This window comes from Mytilus californianus, unplaced genomic scaffold, assembly GCF_021869535.1.
Source record: "Mytilus californianus isolate M0D057914Y unplaced genomic scaffold, xbMytCali1.0.p SCAF_3, whole genome shotgun sequence".
Taxonomy (NCBI): domain Eukaryota; kingdom Metazoa; phylum Mollusca; class Bivalvia; order Mytilida; family Mytilidae; genus Mytilus; species Mytilus californianus.
This window is the reverse complement of record NW_026262679.1, coordinates 108371279-108388871: the sequence shown is the minus strand read 5'-3', so window position 1 is coordinate 108388871 and position 17593 is coordinate 108371279. Positions and strand designations below refer to the sequence as shown.

The following is a 17593-nucleotide window of genomic DNA, read 5'->3' as shown; positions in this document are numbered from 1 at the left end:
AAAATTTAACATCATAATCAAATTTTGACCAATGAACAACTGAGATCAAGCGAACCACATGTTGATTAAATAAAAATACCTAACAGGTGAGGTCGGGAAAAGGATTAATGGACTAAGAATTACAGAAATATATATACCAAAGATAACTGGTAAACCAATAGCCTAGAATTGATTTTTTTTTTTAAAACATGATGAAAACATTTAATTTGAAAAAACATTTGTGAGTAAGAAATATTGATGGCATGCAGTGACTACATGAATATTTATGAGGTTTGTTGTATTGACATACTAGCTAGTACTTTTCTGGAATTAGTAGTTTTTATTCTCCTAAAGCTAGCAGTAGGAATGAAATATCCATCCAGTTTTGGCATTTGTTTTCAGCTTGGTAATTAGCATTTTATATTTTAGTAACTTCAGGTAAATCATCTACTTGCACACTAATGATAATGAACAAACAAATAGAAAGGCACAGTTAAGGAGATTTAAGCTCAGTCCATAAATAAAAACCACTATTTTACCCCTATTCATGACCAAACTATTTAAATTTATATTTTAAACATAAAGCAAATAGACAGATTCTTTTCTCAACTACAAAAGAACTGATGTGATCTTTTAAGACCAATACCTCCATATAAAGTATTAACTCTTTGATTAATAAATACATATAAACATGTTTCTGTCCCCACAGTTTAAAACAGCATAAAGTATTAGAATTGCTGCTATTCTGTATTGCTGCAATTTAGTTAAGAATCTGTCAATGATCTATTTATTGAACTCTTATAGACATTTTAAAGTTGACAGACTTTTTTTCATTTCAGATTATGGACCATTTTTTTCTGCTATGGCATGCAATAAGATCATTTTAGTTATTTACAGAAATAATTAAGGATATATGATTAACTGAGAGAATTGATTTAGAACAGGTAAGTAAAATATTCTGTTTATTATACAGTTGTTGTAATGCATCAAGGTATTCAAGATTCTCATAGTAAGGTTTAAAAATAGATCAATTTATTCTCAGGTACATTATAGCAGTGTACTTTATTTAAATCAATCAATATGATCTTGAAAGCTTTATTTTATTGGTTTCACTTCATAAATATGTTTATTGATAAGATATTAGCATAGGACATGTAAATTAAGTTCTAAATAGCTGTTTTAATAATAATTAACTCAGATAGAGGTGGAATAGGTTTAATTAATTTGCCTTGATTTGTATTCTTTTTTATTTTATCAATGCAATATTACTTAAAAGTATAATGTAGAGACAAAAATCAATAAATATATTAATTATTAAATTTTCCTATGTTTATATCAAAATAGCAACTGGGTTGTACAGCATGGTGCAATATGGAACAAGATTTCATTGTTGGTGGTGTTATCAATTATTTACTTTTCATAATGTTTATACCACAGATAATAATTTCATGTCTGACTTTATTAAAATTAAATGAATTTTCCATATGAGGTTCTGAATTGACTAACAACCTGTAAAACCATCTAACCTATATAAATGGTGAACTCAATATAAGTGCATTTAAGACAGTTGCATGATCATCCATTTTTTTTTTCATTTTCAGCATTTAAAACTTACTAAATCAAGATGGAAAAAATAATATCAAAGTATGATTATGCCAATGGTAATGATGATGCTGAATCTGCTATTCAAGATGAACTTCATGACCTTGACATAGATGAAATAGGGGAAACGATAAAGATATCAGACATTAAAAACATCATAAATATCTTCATCAAGAAGATTTGTTTGGAGGAATATGTTAAGAAAGTACCCAGAGGTTCTCCTGGTTGTTATATGGCCACCATGACTTGCCGGCATCTCTGTGATCTTATAGAGTGAGTATGTTAGCTAGAACAAAACATTCTATCATTTCTTTAACTTTCTTTTGCCCCCTACTAAAACAAATAGTTAATTTTTTATAAGACTGGGGCAGTGAATAGTGGAGTATATTTAATAATTATCTGAAAAGATATAGTTTTAACATAATACAACCTTGATAAAGTCCTGCATGTAAAACATTGAAATGGCTTTTGCTGATCAAGAACTAGGTTGGTGGCTTATTGTTCAAAATTTTGAGATGGCACGAAAATTAGAATTTTGCATATACCTTGTCTTAAATTAATCCTAACAAAACTTTAGAGAAGCAGGGAAAAAAATATTCAAGGATGGCAGGAGTTTATTAAAGTATGCTGGACATGGATTATTAGCTATTTTAGAAGGCAAAATAAATATTGTCTTGATTTCCTATTTCACCAAAAAGTGATTGATGGGTTATAAAGTTTAGAGATTTTTTGCATGACAAGTGAAGGCAAAGGCAGTGAGAATTCCAACAACCTTGAGTTTTAATTTTAAAAGATGTTCTGTATTTAGTTGGACTAGGCAATCCCACGAAAAAATAACAACTGACATGAAATGTAAGAACTGACTTCGAGATAAGTTTTTCCTATTAGCATGGCATTTCAAAAATATTTGAAGAAAAGTTCACAAAACATGTTAAAGAATCTTAGCCTGCATATATGAGGTCTTTACACTAAATATTTTGGAGGTTTACTGCTTGATATTTTTGTATGAAAAAACAATTTGTTTACTGATTAGTTGATATTGGGCTTTAAACTAGTTTTCAGTAACTGCAAGTACTCTAATTTGAACTTTGTGTCTTGTCTTTTTGTGATTGAAAGGCAAAATGTATTGATAGCTTTAAAATTTGGCAACATAAAGGTCGAGAGATACACTATTTTGAACAATGGAAAAAACCAATGCAACAGCTGTTTATTTTAATTAGAGTATTATAATCAAGAAGGAAAAAGCAGACTTGCAAAGTTTTAAGAAGAATGTATTTGGGTCATTTTGAAATATTTGCTGCTGCTTGATTTACAGTTATAAACTTTTATGTTGATTTTTTTAGCAATGGTGTTGAGAATGAGAAATTATCAAAAACAGATTGTCAGGACTGTTTGTTTGATCTCTATTTGGCCATTATACGAGCTGGACCAGGAACAGCTCATTATGAAGTTCTGGCAAAGATAGAAAAATGTATTGAAATGGACACATATTTAAAGGTTTGCTGTGTTTAAAATTAAGATTAATCCACAAAACTTGTCCCGCCCAGATCCTCCCTTATTTGATGTTGATGAATAAGGCCAGTGGTACCAATAACCAGGTGGCTATTCCTTTGGTGCCCAAACCAAATGCTGAAGAGTAACAGTGCAGATAAAGGCACTTGATTTACACTAATCAGAGTTAAGTAAAGGGACCAAGACATATGCCAACTGGTTATTGTATAAAAGTATAAACTGAACAAACACAGGTTTGGGAGAAGAATCACAGTTTAATATTTTCTTTGTATATCAATAAGCAATAAACATATTTACAAAGAAAGCAAAGTTGAAACACTGTGGTACTTCAAAATAATCCCAAACCGGTGTCAAAGTAGTAAATTAGGTTCATGCATCAGAAGGACTCTATTGACTTAGGGCTGAAACAAAGGCATTCATGACTTGCTTTATATGAGAAAAGGAAGGGTCTAAGTAACCTTTGTATGCCTCACTTTTCCAGTTCCCCTGAGCCTGGATGAGGTCAGACGAAACTCCACATTCCAAAGCAAACGTAGCCCCACACCTTTGAAAGCTATGACCAGAGTAGCCACTGGTGTTCAATTTAAGTTGGGATAAAGAATGCTTAAGCATTTGAAGAAAAGTGGAATAGGTTAAAGGAACTGTTGTCCCCTTAGATGTGTGTAAGAAGGCAGGAGATGGACAGCTGATAGCTGGTATCATTTTAACATGTAATAGCAGTGCTTGTGAAGGACAAAGAGGGGAATTGAGGATTCTGGGAAGTGGAATTTCCAACAACCTGTTGGCAAACTGTATGGTCTTTGACTTTCGTATGCGAAGCAATGTGCCGCTAATCTGAAATACAATGTCTTGTCGGCTGAGGTGCTTACCAGCATCAAATTCAGCCAAAGTGGGGACAAATAAATTTGACTTTCCGAGAGAGGAGAAAAAGGCAACCCCAAGCAGGCTGCCCGGAAACTAATATGATATGGATTCTGAAGATCCAGGGTAGTTAAAATCTTTTTCAAAAGCTGGGGTGTGATAGGGAGTTTTCTTTGAACCATTGTACCTAATACGCGTTTAGCCACCCCCCAAAACTGTATGAATATAATGAGAATCTATTGGAGATGGTTGACCTGCCTCCAAATGTAAAAGTGTAATTATTGATATATAATTACTGATAGAATTAAAGCACATTTTTTGTGACAAAAATGCAATGTATCTGGCTAGATTTTCTTTACTTAAAGGTACTAAAGAAAAATTAGCTAGTGCACAAAATTTTCTGTAAGAGTTCAAATAAGTCTGATAAGTCTTTTTTGTGGATTCAACATAAGTGTAACTCCTGAAGGTGTCTACTAAATTGTCCAAGTTAGCCACTTCTCTGTGTGCCTGTAAGCCTAAATAAAAGAAAATGGAGGGAGTGACAGGACATGTGAGAAACAAGGTGATGCACGAACAACGGGCTGGTAAGCATTCCTTCCTAAAAAATTTACATAACTTTAAATCATGCAGTCGTGAAATGGCATCAGCCATATCATTCTCCTTGCCTGGCAAGTGAATAGCCACAAGATGAAAATTATAAGAAGCAGAAAGCCAAAACAATTCACGCAAAAAAGACATCAAGAGTTTGTTCTTAGAGGTACACTTATTAATACAACTTATAGTTGATGAATGATCACAAAAAATATATACACGCCTATTTTTCCAACACTTAGCCCATCGTTTGGCCGCCAGGGCCACAGCAAATGCCTCTTGCTCATTTATATGCAAAGATTGCGCAAATTTGAAATCCTCTCTCCAATTAACATAAAACCAATCTGTACCAAAAATACCCCCTGCACCTGTTTTGCAAGCATCAGTATATACTGAGGTGACAGGATCAGTGTTTAGTAAGAAGGATTTCCCATTAAAACTGGACATAAAATTGTACCACCAATGGATATCATGCAAAATATCACCGCATAAGCGCATTTTGTGCCAGTAATGCTTAAGCTTCATAATGCCATCAATGATTCTCTGAAGAAAAACTCTTCCACTATGAACCACTGAAGAAGCCCAATTTAGTTTTCCCACAAGGGACTGCAATTGTTTCTTTGAAACATGCTTGCGCTGCTTAAAATCTGCTAATTCTGCCCTTAACTGCTCTAGTTATGTCATAGGTATTCTTAATTCTAAAGTTGTGGAGTCAATCTACACACCTAAAGATACTAACTTCTGGCAAGGGTCGAAGACCTTGGACCAACTCATTGCAAAGCCTAACTCGCACAGCAAGTCAAATCAAGACTCTTAGGCCATGTGCACAGCGCTGTTTAGTGCGTTCGCAGATGAAAAAATCATCTAAATATGCTATTACGGTAAAGCCTCTGCATGACATCATGCGGCGAATAGCCTGTGAAAGTCTATGGAAAATACCAGGTGCTAATTTTGAGCCAAAAGGTAATTTTTTACCGATAAAGGTATGTGTTTGACCATCAAGAAAAGTCCATTGTAAACTTGTTACCTGTTGACTACAGCGAATGATGCCAACAGGTCTGTAAGCAGATTTCAAATCGACTTTAGACATGAAACAATTTTTTGTCACTTATTTTGCTGCATCATCAACAGATTGAAATTTTTATTTTTCCATATCCCCAGCAAAATCATTAACAGCTGACCCAAGGGGTCTGCTGCAATCATGAATTATCCTTACACCTCCATCAGGTTTTGGAATGACACCTAAAGGACTGATAATTTTGGGTGTAGATTCAGTAAACTCATAATTCCCATTTTCAATTTCAGTTAAAATCTGTTGATGAGCTTTTTCATATAAAGGACTTGACGGATGTGCTGAAGGGTGATTTTTTGCTGATATGTTCAGTGAAGCCAAATTATTATGAACAATGTCAAAGCCATTTTTTATACCATGCAAAAGAAAAGCTTTATCAAAATCATTTTTCAGATCTTCTTGCCAAACATTATAATCTAGGTGACGCACAGGCTTTACCTTTATACCCGTTTTTTTGGATGGGCAAAGGATTGGTGTTGGGCCCCACACCCCTGGATGGCACAAATATGTGCAAAGCGACAGCTTTGTAATGCGCAACCTTTTCCACTATTAAACTTTCTGAAAATTTCAATACCTTCTGAAGAGTGAGAGGGTATAGTTTAAATTATCCTGCTGTTTACTTGCAAACTTAGGTGGACCAGATGCCTGAGGTTTTGTGTACATGGCTTTTGGCCGAAGGTACACAGACTGCAAATGAGGTATGTCAGTGCCCCACCTAAAATTGTGTTGTTTTTGGAGTCTCCGGTATTCCCTATCAAAAAACAGCACTGAAACAAATTCACAAGACAACACCAAGTGGTAAAATCGCATTGTATACAAAATTGTATACAGCACCTGTGTCTGTGTCAGTTCACCTGTGCTTAGCAATTTGTACATGATGGACAAATTTACCCTAGACCACTGACACAGAGACAGGGATTCAAGATTCGGTCTTAAAGGCCCCGATTAAAAAACAAGTTGCCCCCCTGATGAATCCGAAATATCGGTAAGGCGTTCCTCAGGCATGCTGGTCCCCCCTATATCATATGAAAGAAAGTTCTAAATATCATAAAAGTTAACTTTACAGTCTATATTTGATGATTTCAAATAAATTTTAGGATCCTACCAAGATATGTTAGAGTTTATACCTAAAGTGTTCATAGAATTTTCACTTGGATTTAAAACTGAATTCACTGCATCTACCGGTAATGAAAGTTCTTTTGTTGCTTTTGGTTAGCTAACTGCTTTAGCACCGCCTGTATGTAGGTATCCTCAGGAGACTTAACCCAGGGCCCTAGCAGAAAGAACGTACTGGAAAGGGAACATACCAAGTATTTAAAACAAAAAAGTTCCTACACATAGCTGTAACTTTTGAAAAATAATTGTAAAATGTTATGATATTTCGTATCAAAAAGGAATATGGATCACTTTAGAACTCTAGTTGAATGTCTATGTTTAATAATGAAAAAAGTTATGAAATTAGTTTGAAATAAGAGAGCATATATTGCTTGTTTCCCAAATCAGACATTTTGTAATTCCAAACTTGCAGGAACCAGTGCATTGATGTTAAATGCAATTAAACACCTCAAAGTCAATTCATGGTGTGTTGATTTGTTCAACACTATAGCTATGGTATTAGGTCTTGTATTGACATGAGATGGCTTTCTCTTTATTTTAACCTAAAATGTAAAACAGTTACATTACTCGCATTATTTAAGCCACAAAGTTCTCAAGAATTTTACTACCAAACTGAAAATCTGAAATTTATTCTTTGCTTTTCATTTAGGATCCATACATATTGATAATTTGAAAAGTTTGGGTCATTTGTTTCATATTATGAACGCTGGACATCTTTTTAATCTGTTTGTTTAGTTTTATATACAGAAAATCTATCAACATTTCCTTATCATATGTGATATTTCCGCAGAAAGCCAAAAATTCTTTATTTTATCAAAGCCGTTTTGTAAATTTTGCAATTACAAATTACCGTCTTTTTAGTGATTACAAGTCATTGCAATTGTGAATTAAGCTCAAAATTCAGATGATATGCCTGCTTCTAATATTCGAAATATTTCGAATACTTCATGATTTTAATCCATAATATTTAGTGCTGATTATATTTATTACAGAATTTAAAAGGAGAAAAACTTCAACAAATGGCTTCAGCTGTAAAGGAACACAAATACATCAAAGAAAATATGGAGATGGAGGATTATGCAAGTTTGATTAATTCTGACATGTCCCGTATTCCTCAAACATTTACTGAGTAAGTATATAAGTGTTGACCGAATAGTTTCAAAGTAAAGTAAAAAAAAACAGTCTGAATTAATTTAAGGAATGAGTATTAGCTTTTCCAGTCTTTTATGAAATCAATACAACACAAGTCTATTTGTGAGTATCAATAAGTTCAAGGTGTACAGTTTAATACATTTGCTCATTGAATGCTCATGTAAATAAAACTTGTCCTAGTGAAAAAGGCCCCATATATAGGATGCAGAAGCCCATAGTTTTCACTTAATAAAGATAATGAGATGTGGTAGTATTGCCAATGAGACAACTTTCCATTTTTAAATACCAAAGGATAAAGATGTAAACAATTGCTTTGTCACCAGAGGGCCTCCAATAATGAGCAAAAATCCATACCATATATAAGTTATAAAAAGCCCTGGGTTGAAATTTGAAAATTAGTACATAATGTATTAAAATATCTTGGACATTTTGAGTTATCATTGGGTCAATAGTGATTCAGATACCTTCAAGTTATAACAACTAGAAAAAACCCACACGAGCACGGCTTGAAGACTACTTGAAATGTTTATGGTGAAACACAGCTTCAGTTCGTGTTACTTAAACTGTTTTTATGCACTGATGCATTATGTTGATAGTTTTAATTAGTTTGTCAGTTCTTCTTCCATAGGAGTTTGAATGTCCAATTAGTAGCTTCTGTCTCGGTGTTACACAGGTGCTCCTAGAACGGAGGAAATAACTCGGAGAAGAAGACAACCTAGAACACTAGAACACTGATGATTAAAACATTTCTCAGTGGTGCTAGTTTGTAGTATTTCTTTTTTTTTATCGAAAGGTGTTAGTCAAGTTCTGTCTCTGTGTGATAGGGGTGCTCAAATAATGGAGGAAATAACTCAGAGAAGAAGAAGACAATCTAGAACTCTCTGATGATTTAAAACATTTCTTCAGTGGTGCGAGTTTGTAGTATTTTTTTTGAGTGGTGCAAGTTCTGTCTCTGTGTGACACGGGTGCTCTGAGAAAGGAGGAATTTACTAAGAGAAGAAGAAAACAATCTAAAGATTAAACACATTTCTTCGAGTTTTTTTTTGAGTGGTGCGAGTTTGATAAAGTGATGCAAGTTGTAATAATTAGTGAGAGTGTTTGAGTGGTGCGAGTTGGCCATGGGCCGAGTTGTCTGGCAGTACGTCGACTGAGCATGCACGAAAGCGTATAAGACACAAATCCATAACGGTCTCTGAATTTGGATATTTTCTCAAAAATTGGCTTTTTCTGGGGAAAAAAGATTGTTTCAAAGACAAATTTAGGAAGTACAAAACACTACATTTATACATCATATCACAAATATTTCCGACTTTGTATGGTTTCAGAGGAGTTGCGGCTCAATGAAATCGGTCTCTTCCTTTAGTAGTATAGATATATTTTGGTTATGCAAACTAAATGCTATGCCCTGTAGCTTATTTCCAATAGTTGTACTGTAAAAGGTTGAAAGGTAGTTACCCTTGTTGTCTGCAGGGCTACTTACAAAAAAAAGTAGGACCAGAACATTGAACCATAAAGTTTACAGGTAATTACTTGGAGATATGTACCTCTAGGATTGAGGTTCAGTTGTGTGTACTTGTCAGTCATCATTATCACGAGAAATAATGGCTGACGTTACTGAACCTATATTTGTTAATACTGTTTTATGTTTGATTTGTTATAAATCTATATATTGTTTCCAGTGATAGAGAAGATATTAGAGACCCAGCAGTATGGAATGTTTTCCTGGATTTATACCTTTTCTACCTCCTTCACACAAAAGATGTTCCAGATGAATTACATGAAGCACTGGGTTACTGTGGTAATACTTTCTGGTACCTGTATGACAGAAACCCATATAAGGTGAGACTTATTTTTGTATCCGATTGTCCTAAATATGCATGAAATATTTCCTACTGAATGTTAGGCACAAAAAATCAATTACTCTGGTATATGTCTGAATGTGGGAGACCCAAATAGGTAGTAATTGGGTCGTTTAACACCCTGATTGGGTATAAGTACCTGAATAACAGAAGCCTTCATAAGGTAGGAATTTCAGCTACACTTTATTTCTTTGGATATAAGTATTATGCAAGTAAGAAAAAATTGCTGGGAGATATTTAAAGCAAAATAATTGTTCACCTGTGTTGAAATTTTGCGAAAGATTTGTGAAGCATGGAAATTTTAAGATTATGAAGTCTAAAGTGACATGTCAAGTTCAAACTATTTGTTGATGATGTTTTACGGACATTAATCTGCAAAATGTGGGGAGTATATATAGTAAAGATTTAAGAAGGGTGCATTTTTAGCTCACCTGGCCCACAGGGCCAAGTGAGCTTTTCTCATCACTTGGCGTCCAGCGTCCCGGCGTCGTCTATTGTTGTCCGTCGTTAACGTTTACAAAAATCTTCTACTCTGAAACTGCTGAGCCAAAGTTAACCAAACTTGGCCACAATCATCATTGGGGTATCTAGTTTAAAAAATGTGTCCGATGACCCGGCCCTCCAACCAAGATGGCTGCCATGGCTAAAAATAGAACATAGGGGTAAAATGTAGATTTTGGCTTATATCTCTGAAACCCAAGCATTTAGAGGTAAAATTGTTTATCAGGTCTAGATCTATCTGCCCTGAAATTTTCAGACAAATCAGACAACCCATTGTTGGGTGGCTGCCCCTGAATTGGTAATTTCGCAATTTTTGGTTATTATCTTGAATATTATTATAGATAGAGATAAACTGTAAACAGTAATAATGTTCAGCAAAGCAAGATCTACAAATAAGTTAACATGTCCAAAATTTTCAATTGACCCCTTAAGGAGTTGTTGCCCTTTAAAGTCAATTTTTATCAATTTTTCGTAAATTTTTGTAATCTTTTACAAAAATCTTTTCCTCTGAAACTACTGGGCCAAATTTAACCAAACTTGGCCAAAATCATCATTAGGGTATATAGTTTTAAAAATGTGTCTGATAAGCCTGCCTGCCAACCAAGATGTCTGTAATGGCTAAAAATAGAACATAGGGGTAAAATGCAGTTTTTGGCTTATATCTCTGAAACTAAAGCATTTAGAGCAAATCTGACAAAGGGTAAAAATGTTTAGCAGGTTAAGATCTATCTGCCTAATTCGTCTATCATAAAACATATTTATAAGTACATTATTTACAGTAGAAAACATTTCTATTTCTATTTGGATAAGATAACAGGCTTTGGCACAGCTACGAATCATATTAATATCTGTGAATAAAAACACTAATTTCTGTTTATCATCAAAAGACATAAAATCACTATAAAAATGTTTTGCTTTATCAAATAATTTTTTCCTAAAGTCGTCATATAATGGACACGATAAAATAACATGGGTTTCATCTTCTAAAATGTTTTTACAATTATCACAGACTCGATCTTGAAAAATTAAATTTTCAAATCTCCCTATTTCGAATCTTAATGGTGCCACTTCACATCGAAATTTGGCAAAAGAACTCCTTTGTGTAAACGGCATTGGAATTTTACAGTACTATCAATATATTCTGTAATGTTACACAAATGTTCTTTATTGCACTCGAAAAAATGTTTTCCTTAAATAAAAATTCCAATTTTTTATACACTTGTGTTTTCTACTCATAATATATGCCCATATGAAAATCTTTCTGTTTAACTGATTATAACTCATATTGTTCAAACGGCACCGAAGTCGAATTAAACATTGCCATAGTTTTTGAAAGATAGGTATTCACCCCATATTTCCTGCACAAATCTTCTCTGAAACTGATGAGACAAATTTAACCAAACTTATCCACAATCATCATTAGTGTATCTAGTTTAGTAAATGTGTCCAATGACCCCGCCTGCCAACCAAGATGGCTGCCATGGTTAAAAATAGAACATAGGGGTAAAATGCAGTTTTTGGCTTATATCTCTGAATCTAAAGCAAAAGTATAACAGTTGCATTATTTCATGCATCAATTGTAAACAAAAATATCAGGTGTGCGAAACAGGCTCCTTAGAGCCTCTAGTTATGATTATTATTATCAATTTTATCTTTAATGACCAGTTCTGGACAGTGGTGCAAAATGAGGGGAGGAACATAGTAAACACATAAAGAATGGTACAGTATATTAAATGATATAAAGGCAAAGTAGCCTTTTTTAGCTCACCTAGCCCAAAGGGCCAAGTGAGCTTTTCTCATCACTTGGCGTCCGTGGTCCGTCGTCTGTCGTCGTCGTTTTGAACTTCTTCTAGAGAACCACTGAATGGAATGAAACCAAACATGGCATGAATGTTCCTTATGAGGTGCTGACCAAGTGTTGTTACTTTGAAGCTGATCCATCATCCAAGATGGCCGCCAGCAGGGGAATTAGTTTAACATAGGACCCTACGGGAAATACATACAAATGTCTTCTTTTAGAGAACCACTGAATGGAATGAAACCAAATATTGCTTGAATGCTCCTTATGAGGTTCTGACCAAGTGTTGTTACTTTGAAGCCGATCCATCATCCAAGATGGCTGCCAGTGGGTGACTTAGTTTAACATAGGACCCTATGGGAAATACATACAAATGTCTTCTTTTAGAGAACCACTGAATGAAATGAAACCAAATATGACATGAATGCTCCTTATGAGGTGGTGACCAAGTGTTGTTACTTTGAAGCCGATCCATCATCCAAGATGGCTGCCAGTGGGTGACTTAGTTTAACATAGGACCCTATGGGAAATACATACAAATGTCTTCTTTTAGAGAACCACTGAATGGAATGAAATCAAACATGGCCTGAATGTTCCTTTTGAGGTACTTACCAAGTGTTGTTACTTTGAAGCTGATCCATCATCCAAGATGGCCGCCAGTGGGGGACTTAGTTTAACATAGGACCCTATGGGAAATACATACAAATGTCTTCTTTTAGAGAACAACTGAATGGAATGAAACCAAACATGGCATGAATGTTCCTTATGAGGTGCTGACCAAGTGTTGCTTCTTTGTTGCTAATTTACTGTTCAAGATGGCCACCAGGATATTTTATTAAATAACAGGACCAATATTAAACCAAATTTGGCCTCAATGATTATTTGGGTATCTGTTATGATTTTTATCTATCTTTACATGATATCTAAAACCAAAGTAGAGTCAGGTGAGCGACATAGACTCTAGAGGCTCAAGAGCCTCTAGTTGTTTTTTTTTTGAAGTTCCTCAGTAATTTAATGCTTTTTATTTATCTGTAAATGGTTTTTAGGGATTTCCAGACACAAAGGTTCTTGGACAGCACATGAAAAAGATAGCAGCATTTATCCTTTCACCAGAGTTTCCCAGGGGCAGGCAGCTTGAAAGAGCGACTGATTATGTGGAATATTTGGCACAAATAGAGTAAGATAATAACACTGATTATCAGTATTTCAATTTATGGAGTTGGATAAGTTGCACAACCAAGATTTTTCTTAAAATAAAAAAAGTCCAGGTAATAATGCTATACTAATACTTAATGATCCTTAGTATTTTTATGCCCCCGCAACTGAAAGTTGGGGGCATATTGTTTTAGCCCTGTCTGTCCGTCTGTCTGTCCGTCTGTCTGTCCGTCCTTCCGTCTTTCCTTCCGTCCGTCCATCCCATTATGGGTATATAGTTATTCCAGATAACTCCTCCTACAGTTTGAATGTTTTACTTTGCTGGCGGTTTGTACATATATTGAAGGTGTGCATATGGTCAGGGTTTTGATTTTTATTAATATTTGCTCTTTTGGGAGATAGTTGAACTTTGTCATTTTTTGGAGTATTTACTTGCATAAGAGGTGCATAGCATTTCCGGATAACTCCTCCTACAGTTTGAATGCTAGGAAGTTTTCACTTTGCTAGCTGTTTGTACATATATTGAAGGTGTGCATGTGGTCAGGGTTTTGATTTTTATTAATATTTGCTCTTTTGGGAGATAGTTGAACTTTGTAATTTTTTGGAGTATTTACTTGCATAAGAGGTGCATAACTTTTCCGGATAACTCCTCCTACAGTGAACCATAGACCTATGTGCTCCCATGCTCAACTTTGTGTATTTTAAAATAACACTTTGCAGCGGGGGCATCATTTGTGTCTCCCAGACACAATAATATCTCAAAGAAAGTCCTACATTGACTTTGTTATAATACAGTTACTTCAGAGTGGAGTGCTGGGGCATCACTTTGTCTAGTTAAGTCTCCCAAACAAAGTTTGGAGACTTATTTATACCTGATTTTATTTAGCCTTATTCATTAAAGTGAAAGTGTACCTCCTCTTTCTATTGTTATACTTATGTATCAGCATGGATATGGTTTAATACAGTTAAACTGTGTCTCCTCTTTCTATGGTTCTACTCATGAATCAGCATGGATATGGTTTAGTACAGTGAAACTGTGTCTCTTCTTTCTAGGGTTCTACTCATGTATCAGCATGGATATGATGAGTACAGTGAAACCTGTCCCCTCTTTCTATGGTTCTACTCTTGTATCAGCATGGATATGATGAGTACAGTGAAACCTGTCTCCTCTTGCAATGGTTCTACTCTCGAATCAGCATGGATATGGTGAGTACAGTGAAACTGTGTCATTTCTTTCTATATATGGTTCTACTTGTGTATCAGCATGGGATATGGTGATTACAGTGATACAGTGAAATTTAACCACCTCTTTCTATAGTTCTACTTGTGTATTATCATGGATATGGTGAGTAAGGTGAAACTGTGTCTCCTCTTTCTATATATTGTTCTACTTGTGTATCAGCATGGGATATGGTGAGTACAGTGAAATTTAACCTCCTCTTTTTATATCAGCATGGTTAGTACAGTGAAACTATGTCTCCTCTTTCTATGGTTATACTCATGTATCAGCATGGATATGTTTAATACAGTAAAACTGTACCTCCTCTTTCGAGGGTTCTACTCATGTATCAGCATGGATATGGTGAGTACAGTGAAACTGTGTCCTCTATCTATGGTTATACTCATGTATCAGCATGGATATGGTGAGTACAGTAAAACTGTACCTCCTTTTTCTATGGTTCTACTCATGAATCAGCATGGATATGGTGAGTACAGTGCTTTCTATGGTTCTACTCATGTATTAGCATGGATATGATGAGTACAGTGTGGCCATGTCTTCATTTTCTATGGATCTACTCATGTGTCAGCATGAATGTGATGAGGATTGAAAGCGAACCTTCTCGTTATGATTACTGTATCTATAGTCATGTATCAGCATGGATTGGTGAGTACAGTGAAAAAGAACCTTCTCTTATTGAGAATCTAGTTATGTATCAGCTCTTGATATTGGAAATGTGAGTACAGTGGAAATATATCATCTCTTTCTATGGTTCTTCTCCTGTATCAGCATGGGATATAGGGAATGTGAGTTGGCCAATAAGGAACTTAGAAATTATCTAGAAATGTATTTTATTGTATATTTTCAGAGGAGACACATTAGTAGAATTGTGGCCAGACATGATGGCTTTATTCAAAGCTCTCAGCTTGAGTAAGAAGGCCAATGAAATGTCCAAGATGATAAGAGGATTCAGATACCTGTTTGATAAGTTGGATGATAAAGCTATGGAGGTAACTAATATTATTGGTTTTTATTTTTGTTGTTATGTCTTAATGCAAAGAAACATAAATCTGTGTTTAGAGGGCTGTACTGAGGTCATGTATTTGGAAAAGTTTGATATGATTTGAATTTTCCAAGGAATGAAAGATTCATTTTATCCTTTGCCCAGTTTAAAAAGCTAATGTTCATAAAAAACGTGTTCACTTATAAAAAAAAATTTGTAAGGGTTCCGTGGAACCCAGTGTCTCGCCTACTTTTGGTGTTAATCGCAGGCTCAACAAAAATGAGGAAAAAAATTAATAAAATATTCCCCTCTATACTATGTTTTGATTGTAAGTAGCTTCTGTCCAAGTTTGGTAAAAATCCAGGATAATTTATGAATCTAATAAATGTTTTAAAAACTTAAACTGCAGAATGTATGTAATGTTGACTGGAAGAAAAACTAAGTCCATTTATAAGTAAAATACGGAAAAAATGGAACAAAATTTTATCAAAATTTCCTTCTAGATACTAGCTTTTGATCATAAACAAGCTTCTTTCCAAGTTTGGTATAAATCCAGGATAGTTTAAGAAAGTTATTAAAATTTCAAAAACTTTAACCACAGAGTGAATGTAATGTTTCCTGGCAGAAAAACTAAGTCCATTTATAAGTAAAATACGGAAAAAATGGAATTTTTTTTTTACAAAATTTACATCTGGATACTATCTTACTATCATAAACAAGCTTCTTTCCAAGTTTGGTAGAAATCCAGGATAGTTTAAGAAAGTTATTAAAATTTTAAAAACTTTAACCACAGAGTGAATGTAATGTTAACTGGCATAAAAACTAAGTCCACTTATAAGTAAAATACGGAAAAAATGGAATTTTTTTTTTACAAAATTTACTTTTGAATATAATCTTATGATCATAAACAAGCTTCTGTCCAAGTTTGGTAGAAATCCAGGATAGTTTAAGAAAGTTATTAAAATTTCAAAAACTTTAACCACAGAGTGAATATTTGTGGACACCGCCGACGACGACGCCGACGGAATGTAGGATCGCTATGTCTCGCTTTTTCGACAAAAGTTGAAGGCTCGACAACAAAAAAATGTTCCAAGCACAGGGGCATGTCAGATATAAATGAACAAATAGGTCCAATAAAAATAATTCTTTTTCTCCTGCTGATAATATATAGACATTTATGAAAAGTTATTTTTCATAAAATATCTTTCCTGAACTACAATCAGGAAATTAAAAAATATTGTGCCTTTATTATGCATACTTCTTCAGGTTGCAAATATATATCCATTTTCATGTCATAAAAATATCTCCAATAATTCTTTTAGCACAATTTTTCATTCTTGGCATATCAGTCTGAGTACAGTTTTTGTTGAAAAATAAAGCTAATATGATCAACTGATATGATGACATCACACAGGTGCTTAAACATTTGAAACTATGTGCATCTTTTGAGTTTAATTTAGAAATTCTACACTAATATGCTGCCATATACTACAGTAGTAACATTTCTTAAAAAATTGCTTTATGTTTTAATTGGGACACACAGTTGTCAACCTATGTACATTTGTCTTATTTTGTATTATACATTTACAGAAGAATCCTAAGATTTTTCAGTCCTGGGCAGAAACTGTAACTGAGGTGGTAGAGAAGATTGAAAATTTCAGATTGCTTGATGATGTAGTTCCTAGAATGATTTCTGATATGAATTCTAAATATAAACCAGCCAAGTAAGAACATTACTGATGTAGCTTTACACAATATAAATAGAGAAGTCCCAAAATTATTTGTCAACAACTTGATAATGAAATGAAACAGATTATCACTGAATACAACTTACCATCGTATTTTACTTGCCATGAGAAACACTATTGATTTTGTCTCTAGTGGAGCAGGAACTACTTAGCATGAATGGCCAACAGCTAATGCATTGCCTTTTAACTGCACAATAGAATGAGTACAACATACATTTGTACCTTTTAGATAAAAGAGAGGCGAAAGATACCAAAGGGACGTTCAAACTCATAAGTCGAAAATAAACTGACAATGCCTTGGCTAATAAGAAAAAGACAAACAGACAAACAACAGTACACAAAACACAACATAAACTAAAGATGCAACACGAACCCCATCTTGTGTATACCTATCAAAGCTACCTTTACCTTGGCTCATTACATTA

General features: G+C 34.3%; 1 protein-coding gene across 1 annotated transcript; it reads left to right on the top strand.

Annotated features, from left to right (window-relative positions):
• Nucleotides 1-1584: 1584 nt before the first annotated feature.
• On the top strand, nt 1585-3093 carry LOC127733714 (uncharacterized). The gene is made up of 2 exons (XM_052243028.1): nt 1585-1854; nt 2925-3093. The coding sequence occupies exons 1-2, from the start codon at nt 1604-1606 to the stop codon at nt 3091-3093; spliced, it is 420 nt and encodes a 139-aa protein (XP_052098988.1). The 5' UTR covers nt 1585-1603.
• The last annotated feature ends 14500 nt before the right edge of the window (nt 3094-17593 follow it).